The sequence below is a fragment of the Ascaphus truei genome, chromosome 1, assembly GCF_040206685.1.
Source record: "Ascaphus truei isolate aAscTru1 chromosome 1, aAscTru1.hap1, whole genome shotgun sequence".
NCBI lineage: Eukaryota > Metazoa > Chordata > Amphibia > Anura > Ascaphidae > Ascaphus > Ascaphus truei.
The window spans coordinates 462183119-462195521 of record NC_134483.1 but is presented as its reverse complement, the minus strand read 5'-3'; the positions used below and the strand labels follow the sequence as shown (position 1 = coordinate 462195521).

Here is a 12403-nt window from a genome sequence, read left to right as displayed (position 1 = left end):
GTGGACGAATACGGGAAGAGGACCCCGGAAGAAGGTAGAAGAAAGAAGAATACAGATGAAGATGGATTACAAGTAGAAGACCCGTGGATTGATTTGGCTTTTTAGTGTAATGTTTATTTTTTTATGGTTTTTTATTTTATGGGTTCCTGTGCCTGGTGGTTTTGTACGTGAGTAAGGTGCACAACGGGAGTTGGTGGGGCCAAGTAATGGTAAGTGAACTAAAGAAATGTATTTTATTTAACTTGTTAATTTTTTTAAAAGCTTTTTTAACATGTGGTTTTTTTTTGGTGGTATATAATTTCTTGCCACTGTATGTATGTATGTATGTATGTACTGCTGCGGCCAAGTTTATTCGAGCATTTGCCCGTTCTTGGCCGCAGCAGTAGCCTGGCGCGCGCCCGAGGGTGACGGGCGCGCGCCGAAGCAGCGGAAGAGCGCCCTCCGATCGGGGCGCTCTCCCTACCGCTGCCGGGTCCGCCGGGTCCCCCGGAACCCCCTGCCGCCGTCCCGCGATCGCGGGACACCAGGGCTCCCTCGGGGAGCCGTCCCCGCACGTGCAGGGGGCGCAGGCTCCCGAAGACGCGTGACCGCGCGTCTGTGACGCGCGGCACGCCGAGGGGCGGCCACTAGCAAGCCGGGAAATCTCCCGGCTTGCGGATCTGGCCGCAGTGTAATAAACTGTGTCGCCACTGTATGTATGTATGTATGTATGTATGTATGTATGTATGTATGTATGTATGTATGTATGTATGTATGTATGTATGTATGTCTAGAGAGATATATACATACAGGGTAAGAAATTATGTTGTTTTAAAAGCTTGATTTGATGTGTTTTTAAATAATTTTTTCTATGCTGCTATGCTTTATTGTGTGTTTAAAGTATTTTACAATTAGATAGATGGAATTGTTGATATTGTATTGTGTTCTTGAGGTCAGAATTAGGCTTCGTTTTGTATTTTGTATTCTTGTTGGTACATATATTTTTTCACAGGCTAAATTGTTATGTTAAAGGCTTGAAATTGTTAATTGTTTAATTGTTAGAGATGGAATGTAAATTGTTTAGGGATGTCATTAATGAATGGTAATTGATTTATGTTTACTGGATTGGATAAAATAGTATACTTGTTTGGAGATATTTGTATTTTGCTTGCAATTTTATTGTTAACATTCATTTGCAGAATGTATATGCTGCATACATTGGATGCATCATATATACTATGTAAATGCAATGTGTTGATTGGCATTAGAGGTATTTGATTGGCATTTGATGATTGTGATTGTAAGATCAGTTAGGATTATGAAAGGAAATTAATTTTATTGTAGTATGTCTTTATGGAGAATTGTTATTTGTAGTACAGTATGGGTATGGTTTTGATAACCCTTCTACATTTATTTGTATATTGGTTCATCATGTGTGTGTGTGTATATATATATATATATATATATATATATATATATATATATATATATATATATATATATATATATATATATATCTGTATATATATATATATATATATATATATATATATATATATATATATATATATATTTGCATGATGAAGCCACTGTACAAATTCATGGGTGAAGGGTGGGTATCGGGCCAGTGTGGCTTAACCCCTTAATTACCTTTGCGGTTATTATCCGATAAGGTGTTTAAGGGGTTAATTAATATCTGAATGCAATTACAATGTATTGGCTTTGTTTTGGCTATGTATTTTGTGGGCAAGACAAGGAAGTTGCTGGCGACGGAGACTTCTTATTGATGAGGTCAGTAGTACTTTATTTATTTGAATATGCTAGTTAATGTTTTTAATAATGGGCAAATAATCTATTATCCCTATCTGGATAGTAGTTATTTTGCACATTATTGTTCTCTAGGTGTTGGGGGGGGGGTGTATGTATTGAATGTATAGGCCAGGTTTATTTTTTTTACATTCAGGGTTTGTTCCGTGGTTCTGCGTGGGACCTCTGGAGACCACCTGCGGGTCTCCTCGGGTATCTCACGGGTACCAGGCTGGTGGTTCCACGGGTGACACATGCGGGGATGAAGCGGTGGCCTCACATCTGTGGGGGCACCGCGGACCCGTAGTCTGCGGGGATGAAGCTGTGTGGTCCCACTTCTGTGGGGGCACCGCCGACCCGTAGGTGTGGGGATGAAGATGTGTGGTCCCACTTCTGTGGGGGCACCGTGGACCCATAGTGAGCACCCGTGAGTTCCCCAGACCCCCGTGGGAACCACCCGAGGCCCCGCAGACACCTGTGGGTCTGACCCGGGGCTCCCAGACATCCTTGGGCCTACCGTGGGGACCCAATTGTGGCCCACGGTGACCCAAGGAGACCACCTGGGGGCCATTGGACTGGCGGGACAAACCAGCAGGCCTCCAGAACCTGTTTGAAAAGGGCTGCTGGTACCCTGTAGGTCTGTCAGTTGTTCCGCCAGCCCACCGGGGACTCGCGTGGGGCTGCGTTATGAACCCTGTATGTAAAAGGATAAATCTTGTATTTATGGGGGGGCACAGGGGGTGGGTAATGTATTTAATAAATATAATGATGTTTATTATTTATCACTGTATTGTTTTTATTGTGGGTACTGGGGGTGGGGGGTATGTGGGTAGGCCTCCCTTGTGGGTAGTGGGTGAGGGTGGTTAGGCCTCACGGGGTGAGGGGTTAGTGTGGGAGGGTATGTAAGCATCCCGAGTGGTGGGTGAGGGTGGGTTAACCCCTTAATGACTGTAGCGGTTAATAACCGCTATGGTGATTAAAGGATTAGGGGACATTACATTGGATGTTTTCATTCTTGTGTCTGTTTTGCAGCAGCGGAGGGGGCCATGGGCAGGATGAAGAGGAGGATGGCCTTCATTGTGGCAGCCGGACATGGGTGGTGAGTACTATATGTATTTAATGTATTTATTGTTGTTTATGTATTTTAAATACACAGGGGGTGTATGTTGTTTATTGCAATGTTTATTGGGGGCAAATGTCCCCAATAAACATGCAATTCTGCTTTAACCCCTTCATTGCCTTAGCGGCTATCCGCTATGGTAATGAAGCAGCATTTATGTATTTTTAATACTATTGTGCAGGAGCAGGGGGCCCCCTGAGCTGAACCGCATTAATTTGTGGCTCAGAGACCCCCTGCTTCCCGAGTTACAGGCCCCGGTTTGGGGCATCGGTTACAGTGTCGCCGCCATATTTATAGCGGGCACGTCGCGAATGGGACGCCATAAAGATGGCGGAGACACTGCCACCTGATGACACATTCCGGGGCCTGTAACTTGGGAAGCAGGGGGTCCCTGGTCCACAAAGTGATGCGGTTAAGCTCAGGGGACCCCCTGCTCACTGTACAGTATTATTAAATAAATATCCATGCTGCTTCGCTACCGTAGCAGATACCCGCAAAGGTAAGGAACGAACCTTTATTGATATGTGTGTTTTATTCGTAGTGTAGATGTGCAGAGGGTCTCCGGAGCTGAACCGCTTTGGTTTTAGGTCTGGGGACCCCCTGCTTCCCGAGATACAGGCCACTTTAGGGGGTGCCGGTATCCCTCTGCTTTGTTTACATGCCGCGGTCACGTGATCGGGACCTTTAAATGCAGAGGGATACCGGCACCTCATAAAGGGGCCTGTATCTCGGGAAGCAGGGGGTCCCTGGACCTGAAATCAATGCGGTTCAGCTCCGGAGACCCCCTGCACATGTACACTATCAGTAAAAGTTGTTTATAAATACTTTATTTTTTGCCGATGTTTGCGCTGAGAGAGCGGCTTGTCTCTCTCTGCTGCAAACATCTATCGGCAGAAAAGGCCTATCGGAAGGCTTATCGGGAGCCAGGCTGTATCGGCACAGGCTCATCGGCAGCTTTGCTTTCACAGTGATTCGGCAGGGATCGGAAGGATTCGGCCCTTACTGAATACCGCGAGGGCAAATCGCCAAAAAAAGCCCTATCCTTCACGTATCCGCCACACATGCCGAAAATATTTTATCGGGGCTTACTGCATCGAGCCCATAGTATCCAACCAAGAGGGGGCTACACAAGTGTGAAAAATTACTTATTCTGCTGCGGCCGAGTTTATTTGAGCATTTGCCCGGTCTCGGCCGCAGCAGTAACCAGGCGCGCGCCGGGATGTGCCTGGTGCGTGCCGAAGCCGCGGAGGAGCGCCCTCCGATCGGGGCTTTCTCCCTCCGCTCGCCGGGTCCGCCGGGTCCCCCGGAACTCCCTGCCGCCGTCCTCCACATCGCGGGACACCAGGGCTCCCTCGGGGAGCCCTGGACGCGCGTGCAGGGGGCGCAGGCACCAGATGACGCGTGACCGCGCGTCATGCCGAGGGAGTGCGGCTAGCATGCCGGGGCATCCCCAGGCTTGCGGAGCTAGCCGCACTCAAATAAAATGTGCCGCCTCTGTAGATGGAACAAAAAATAATTTTTTATTAATTTATACTTGTGCTTTCTTGTAGAATATAAACATTAACATATACAATAGGAAGATCAGATTCCCAGTTTAATTGCTATATTTGAGCAGGCGATGCCTTTGGAATAGATGATTAGATTTACAGTAGAATACAACAATAGTTAATGTGTACTGACCCAAAGAATTGTTTGTAGATTTAGGTAGGGTACTCAGAGAAATGAGTCCACCATGCCCATAAAATCACTATGCAAATTTAGTATTGTACTCTCCAGCACTAAATAGGACAAGTTACAATAAAAGGTAGAAAAAAAAATGCAAAAGTTTTACTTCTAATAATGTATAGAAAGCATCATACAAATATTGAAAAAAGACAAACCAATAAAACACAAATGAAGTTATTTATCACTTTGACATAGGCAGAGTCTCCCGTTAAATTCACTGTACTATTATTACATTTTAAATAAAGGAGTAATGTTTGATTTTAATCTTTTATATGTAAGGAAATGGCTGATTTATGAGACATCAGACACATCTGTTAACTTCTGCTATCTCCAATGCAAATTCTTCAGAAAACAAAATACAATTCGGTGCAATAAAAAAATGACTGTTTTTGCCATATTCATTCAGATTGAGCTATATAGAGGGACAGAGAGCAAACATATCAAGTATAGGTTAATCTCCTTCTTCCCTCGTCCTAATTCAAATACCTTGTGGGGAGGCCAGATTTTTAGCTTTGACTTTTCAGGCGTTATGAAATGTTACACATTGTTGAATAGCCCAGGAATATGTAATGCATTTTTTTTTCATTTGCATACAAAATGTGCACATTTGTGAGCATAGCTTGGAACAAATTTCATCTAAAAAAGCTGCTTTTGTACAGTTTGCTCATGCAATAACTGCTTAATGAATATGGCGAAAGGCAATTCCATGACTGGCCAAGGTGAAATAAAATTCCACCTATAATTATGGGGTTAAGTATTGACATAGAGTGGTTACAGGTAGATTTTTTTTAATGTGTGTTCTATTACATTAGTAATAGTGCCTCAATTAGGGTAGCATTGTTCACTTACAGATTGATAAACTGCATGTACTGTACATTTCTCTTATTACTGTTGACTAAGGACATGGAAACCCTTCAGCATGTCTTTAAGGATATATTTAATTTTACTACAGTTGCTATGTATCATACTTCCCTGTAATTCAGATGCAATAAAATCTCTCTAACTACAAAGACCTAGGAGTAAGCTTGATAAATGTCTAAGATTCAGATCTTTGTCTACCTACTAAATTCTTAGGTTCAGATTCACTAGGCTCCATTAGTATGTTTAACGTGACATTAACTTGAGTTAAAGCTTGTTAATCATGATAAACAGTAGTATTAACCAAAGCACACAATGTAACATTAACCAGGATTTACTCCCGTAAAAAGCATGGCATTATTTGTAATGACTGTAATTCTAAATAATATTTTCCTATACAATTTCTCCATTTTAATACGGACAAATGTATCACTATTTACTGTAGTATACAGTAGTGCACCATTTGATATGGTTTGATGCATTGTTTAGGATCTTCCCCATATACATCTGTGTTGCTCCAAAGGCGGACAGCCTGATGGGGCTCCCCAAGAGCTGCTTCCCTCTGCACAGGACCAGCGTGCTAAGGGTTAACATTTGCTTGTACTTTGTGGAATGTCAACCACACCCACCAGAATGTTAATGAGCCAGAAGGACACAAAGAACTTTGTGTTGAATCTCAACCACCCCAGTGTATATCTGCATTGCCCCAAAGGCAGACAGCGTATGGCACAGCCGAAGGTCAGCCAAAGGGTGTGAGCTATTTGCTGCCGTTCGCTGATGTTTGGTGATGTTAAAGCTGCTCTATTTCAATCTGAAACTCATAAGCCCTTTATCCCCTGTACCCAATTTTCCAACTCTATCTGTCCATGAAATGTCTGTGAATTGACTGTATAACCCTGTTCTTTTAATGTAACCATGTATTTTTATAACTCTGTGCCCAGGACATAATTGAAAATGAGAGGTAACTCTCAATATATTACTTCCTTGTAAAACATTTATATAAATGAAAAAATTGTTATAAGTTAAGGCTTTACCTGTTACTCTCAGTCTGTCAGCACCAATGATGATTTCCTCCTCATCAACAGAAAACAGCATCTTCCCATCCTCATTTGACTTCACTTCAAACCTTTTACACTGTGCTTCCACAGTATCTGCTCCTGGAAATATCGAAAGAAGAACAACTTTTATAGCAATAAAAGTATTTTACTGATGCTTTGCTGAAAATTAATTGCAAAACGAATATAAGTATTAGCAGTGATTATAATAGAAAATTATGGATTCAGTTATTAATTAAGTTGGCAACTTGTGCATTGAGAAAAAAGGTGATTTCTGGCGCAGCAACCAAAAGTGGGTCCCAAACAAGTTGTATTAAAAATATAGCTTTATTGATCCATCTAAAAAAGTGGAGGCACACACCTTCCTACGCGTTTCGTGTTGAAAACACTTTATCACTCCTTGATAAAGTGTTTTCAACACGAAACGTGTAGGAGGGTGTGTGCCTCCACTTTTTTAGATGGATCAATAAAGCTATATTTTTAATACAACTTGTTTGGGACCCACTTTTGGCTGTTGCACCAGAAATCACCTTTTTTCTCAGATCTACTTCTCTACTCCAGGCTGCACGCCTATCAGTACTTCAGGATTAAGAGATTTCTGTGAGTACTTTCTTATTCATGATTACTCAATGTGAGTCCAGGGACCATCCCAATGAGGGTCTGATGGTTTTTTTTTTTAGCCTTACACCTTACCCTTCAGGGAATATTGGCCCACTTTGGGTCTTTACTTCTACAAGCAGTTTATCCACATCTTTTCCAAGTCCTGTTTTCTGCATATATATTGAAGGGATCCAGTGCTGAAGCGCCTTTGTAACTTGTGCACTGACCTGCCAAATAAACTATCAAAGTCAGCTAATAATTTACAGAATAGTAACTGTCCTTTTGTGAATCACTGCAAAAAATTGTTAGCATTGGAAAATTTATAAATTATTCAGTAATAGAGCTGACTAATGTTGTCCCACTGTGCAAAGTCTGTTTTTCTCAGAAATAGAACTTTCTATCTATAAAATGTCAAGAGACATATAAAACAATGCATATTTTTACCATCATAGTTATGCATAATTTATACTGAAATTGTAATAAATATGATGCTAATTATCACAAACATAGGAGAAAATCTTTAAGAAAGAAGTAGCGGTTAAAGTAGTTAACATGCATGTCGTTATACAGTACAGTATGACAATTGTAAAATGTTTTCAAAATAAACATACATTCACTCCTCACCAGCAGAGATATTGCTTATTTGTATTGTACATTTACTGGTGTGCTTTTAATTCTCTGTATACCGCTGGAGTAAATTTTTAAATTTAAAAACCTCTAACATATATACGTTAATAAAATCATTCATTACATAATGTAGGTTAGTGATTACACTGTATACAAAAAAAATCACTAACAATATATAATCTCTAATTCCTGCAGCTCGACTAGTTAACCTTAATAAGGGCTTTATACAAAATCAAATAATATGTCTTATGGCGCCTAGGGAAGGAGACAAAAAGTTAGATATAGAGAAAAAAGAGGAAATAAAAACGGTGTGATATACACTGATGAAATTAAATCTTGTTAATAGCCTTTATCAGATTCACTCCGCTGGCTATATCCTCTTTATTTGACTCTTTTGTCCTGTTCAGCATGAGCATATATATATTTGGCTTTGGTTTTTCGAGGTGGTATTAAGGGGGTCACAGAAGGTAGAGACGCCCCTCCAATATTCCTCTCTCTTAACACTTGGAGCACACTTCCGGGTTTTGTGATGTCACTCCATGCATCCTCTCCTGACTACAGATCTTTCCTCTGCCTAAAAGCATCAACTCAATTTGTTTCACTTTTACATCATCAGGGATTCTCCAACTGTAGTACCAAGCTGTAGACGCTAGTGTTGTACCGGGTCCTACATTTTCCGAAAACCGGGTAACGGGTACCCGGGCAAAATTAACCATTGAGCCCGGCCGGGTACCCGGTTACCCGGATGGCACTTACCTGCAGGGTGAGGAGGTCACTGCTGAAGGTGAGTAGGACCGCGGCAACATCTGAGAGCAGACGTCCTGGTGGCGGTAGCAGCAACAGAAATCCGGGGAGGAGCCGGCTGTTCAATAGGAATACTCCTGCTCCGGTCACATGGTTCCTTGGCTCCCACCAGCATCAGCTGTGTGCTGTATTCCTGCTGCTCCCGCCAGCTGAACACGGATTTGTGCTGCTGCCACCGCTATCTGGACATTTGCTGCTGCTCACAGATGTCGCCGCGGTCTACCTCATCACCTTCCGTCGCCGGCTGCTGGTAAGTGTTGAAGTATTTTCAGCTACTCTGAAATTACCCAGCTACCTGGTGCCGGTTCCGACCCGGTGCTGGTTTCAGCCCCCTGCTGCCGGGTCTGGGTAATTTACGGGTAGCTAAAAAAGTGCCAGATAAGCCGGGTACCAGGTAATTTCTGGGTACTCGGTACATCACTATTACACGCACATGTCCCCAAATGAGTCTAACATACAGTATATATCTATATTTACATAGATATAAATTGAAGACAAGAAACAGAAAGCAGAACAGAATATATAATTCCAATCTTATAGAAAATACAATATACTTCAATATATTTCTGCAAACGCTGTGCAATAAAAAGTGGTATATAAAGCACTAAAAAGTCTCAACAAATGTATTATGAAAAACAGAAAGTGAATCCCTGTGCTTCTCCCTTTGGGATAGCAATAAATGGGGAATATATGTGTAAAAATCTATAAGATAAAGGAGACTTTTGGTTTACATCCTTTGATCAAATAATGCCAAGCCTGTTAACCACGTCAAGGTAAGGCATGCTCCTTACATGGAGAAGCGCGGCGATTATATATTTGTTTTACAAATGTATTATGAATCTACTTTTTGTAATTGTTTCTTGTAGCTAAAATTTAGTAGTTACAATAAATGGGTTTTACATAAATCTTAGGGGCTTATGCAGAGAGGAACGTTAAAAAAGTTTAAAATGGCTGTAAAATAGCCACAGATTTGCCGTTAGTGAAGGTGTTATGCAGGGAACGTCGTTAACTCATTTCGGCAAAAACTGCAAATTGCCAACTTTTCCTGGCTATTTGAAACTCGCCATACTAATGCACATATTGGCGTGTTCCAGCGATTCGGATCTTCTGGAATACAACGCTATATTAGCATGGCGAGTTTCAAGTTCTCGCCATGAGTTTGGCGAGTTTTACAGCTCTGAAAAATTTTCAGAGCACTTTTAAAAATCGCGCCATTTTCTCCCGAGTTTAAGGATTTCTGGCTAGTTTTTTCGCCAGAAGATGGCGCTATTTCCTTATCTATGCTCTCTGCATGAGCCCCTTAGTCTCTATTTTCCTATTCTCTGTTAATATTTCTAATCCTAAAAATTAAACTCTCACTCATTTTTTTATATGTAAAACATTATGTGGGAAGGACAAATAGAATGATGAAAGTAAGGATAACAGAACATACAGTATCTGAAACATAGAAAAAGGTCTAACAAAACATAGAGGTCTATTCTAGTAGCTGTGAGAAGGGCATATCCACGATGAAAGAAGAGCCCTTTTCACTCAAATAGGCAGGTCGCCATATTCTAAAAGCCCTTGTCCAAACCATGACCAAACCATGAGAAAATGCCTTTTTAGATGTCATTTCATTCTCGGTCTGCAAATCCTTTCGATATGGCCAAAATGTTTCAATCTCGCACATTTTGCTAATTCACTGGTATTCTAGTACTAGGTTCTGATTAGTCCAAGATGCCACACCAGGCAGAATTTCTTGCAAATTTGAACCAATAGATTGCTCCAACAGATGTGAGATTAGCTGTTTTATCTCTGCTGGGCAGGGACTAACTAATTTAATTACTTTAATTACCTTTTTCATGTACTTTTCTAACTTTTCCCTGAGGACCTTTAACCCAGCCAGGGAACAAGTGGCTAGTATTGCCGTTTTCTACATGGATTATTAATATAATATCTTAAATGTAAGTGTTGTATGATTATTATTTTTTAACAATCAAAAAAACCATCCTGCTCTATGTAACCCACCATGCCCAGCTTCTAGGGAGATTACATCATGTACAATATTTGATCTAAATTGATTCACTATTTGTGGTTGCTTTGGGCTTGTTTATTTTCCCTCATAATTAAATCATAAAATGATTCTGCTGGATAAGGGTAGCTAGTGAAGAGATTTGCACATTGACATAGCAGACATAAAACAGTTGGTGGGGTAAATTACCATGGCAGCAACATTTAGGGTGGACTAGAGTGGAGTGGGGACAGTCAGAAGAGGAGGACAACTATGAGCAGCTTACAGTAGACAAGTTGGGATATTAATAGTGCATGAATAGATTAATTAATTACATATATTCAGTAGAATATTACATGAATATTAAGCCTGTATGAAAACATCTTGCCCCCCCTCCTTTAAAAATAGATATTCAGTGTTTCACTTTGCAGTGCATTGTATGCCACTCAGTATAAATGGGGTTATATCACACTCACTGTATTACATATTTTTAATGTACTGTACTATGCTAAGTAGGGCTGCTGCAATTTCTTATTTGTAAGTAGAAGCCAGTTTGGAATTGATCTATGAATGACAGATACGCAGTACATTTCCCTGTATGGTCACTTATTAGAATGATAGTGGCTCTTTTACAGTTTGCTAGCAAAATACAGTAATTGGAGATTTATACTGCATATGCTGATGTGACAAAAGCTAAAGTGAAAAACTCTACAGTGGATAGCACTCAAGATCTGAAACAAGGTAATGGAGTATTCCTACGCATACGTTAATAAAGCATTGTTCTGCAGGTCTGGTTTAGTTCAATACTAGAGCTACTGCCCTGAATAGCAGAGTGTTTTGGGAGATGAAATTGTAGGGCCTAACACCAACACCTCCTTCATCACAAGGGCCCTTAGACTTGTTAGATGTGGGGGGGTGACTTGTTTAAATATGCTTTGCATGTCTCAGAATATATCCCAGGTGTGCTCCTTTTTTGAGCATGGAGGTCTCTCCCTATTTTATTTTGAGGGAGATCTGGGGGAATGTATAAACAACTGGAGACTGGTAATTTACCGCCACCCCAATCCCCCCTCTCCCCCATTCCAGGCTCTGGATGGAACTCACAACATCTATCTTACCTCTTTCAGGTGGCGAGAAAAAACAATGCAAGTTGTTTGAAGTGGTTTAGCCTTTTGCCCTTAATTGAGCTTCAAGAATTCAACTAGTGGTTTAAAATGTAGATTTTGCTCATTCTGGATGAATTTGTAGATCCTGGATGAAACCGCTTCTAAAAAAAGCCTTTTCATATGATTTGGACTTGCGAGAAGGGCTTAGAGAATAGCAAAACATGAAAATCTGATTCAGAGAGGCTCTTATATGCCCATGGAGAAAGTATATACACCCAGTCAAACAAAAAGGAGATTCGTAGAAACTTTTGACAATTAGAGTACTCCAAAAAATATTTAAATAGTTGACCTACAGAATGTAAATCTCAGTTACTAACTAAAATTGTACAGTTAGTAACTAACATTGTGGCTCATTGTGGCTCATAGTTAAAAAGGTATCATCTAGCAATGGGAGGTGTTTTATTGAAGAAGACTGATTAATCAATATAGATTTGTAAATACTAAAATAAAGGTTTTATCTAGGGTGATGGGATATGATGTATTCTAATTGTATAAATGCACACAGAGGCTTCTCTGGGATTTGCAGGATATCTTGGAAACAAATGTAAAGGAGTTGTACCCATTTTTAAATTGTTTTTATTGTTCTTTGTTTGCACATTCGACATTATTAATTTCAACACTTTGTCATTGCTTTTTTTTTAACCAACTCCAACTGCTCTGTTCTACATTGAAC

General features: G+C 40.7%; 1 protein-coding gene across 2 annotated transcripts in view; it reads right to left on the bottom strand.

Moving 5' to 3' along the window:
- SGCZ (sarcoglycan zeta) overlaps nucleotides 1-12403 on the bottom strand; it is a 1846920-nt gene that overhangs the window by 144158 nt on the left and 1690359 nt on the right. For both annotated transcript variants that reach the window (XM_075565961.1, XM_075565968.1), the window contains one exon: nucleotides 6523-6645. In XM_075565961.1, the coding sequence (XP_075422076.1) occupies nucleotides 6523-6645 (123 nt within the window). The remainder of the gene's footprint in view (nucleotides 1-6522; nucleotides 6646-12403) is intronic.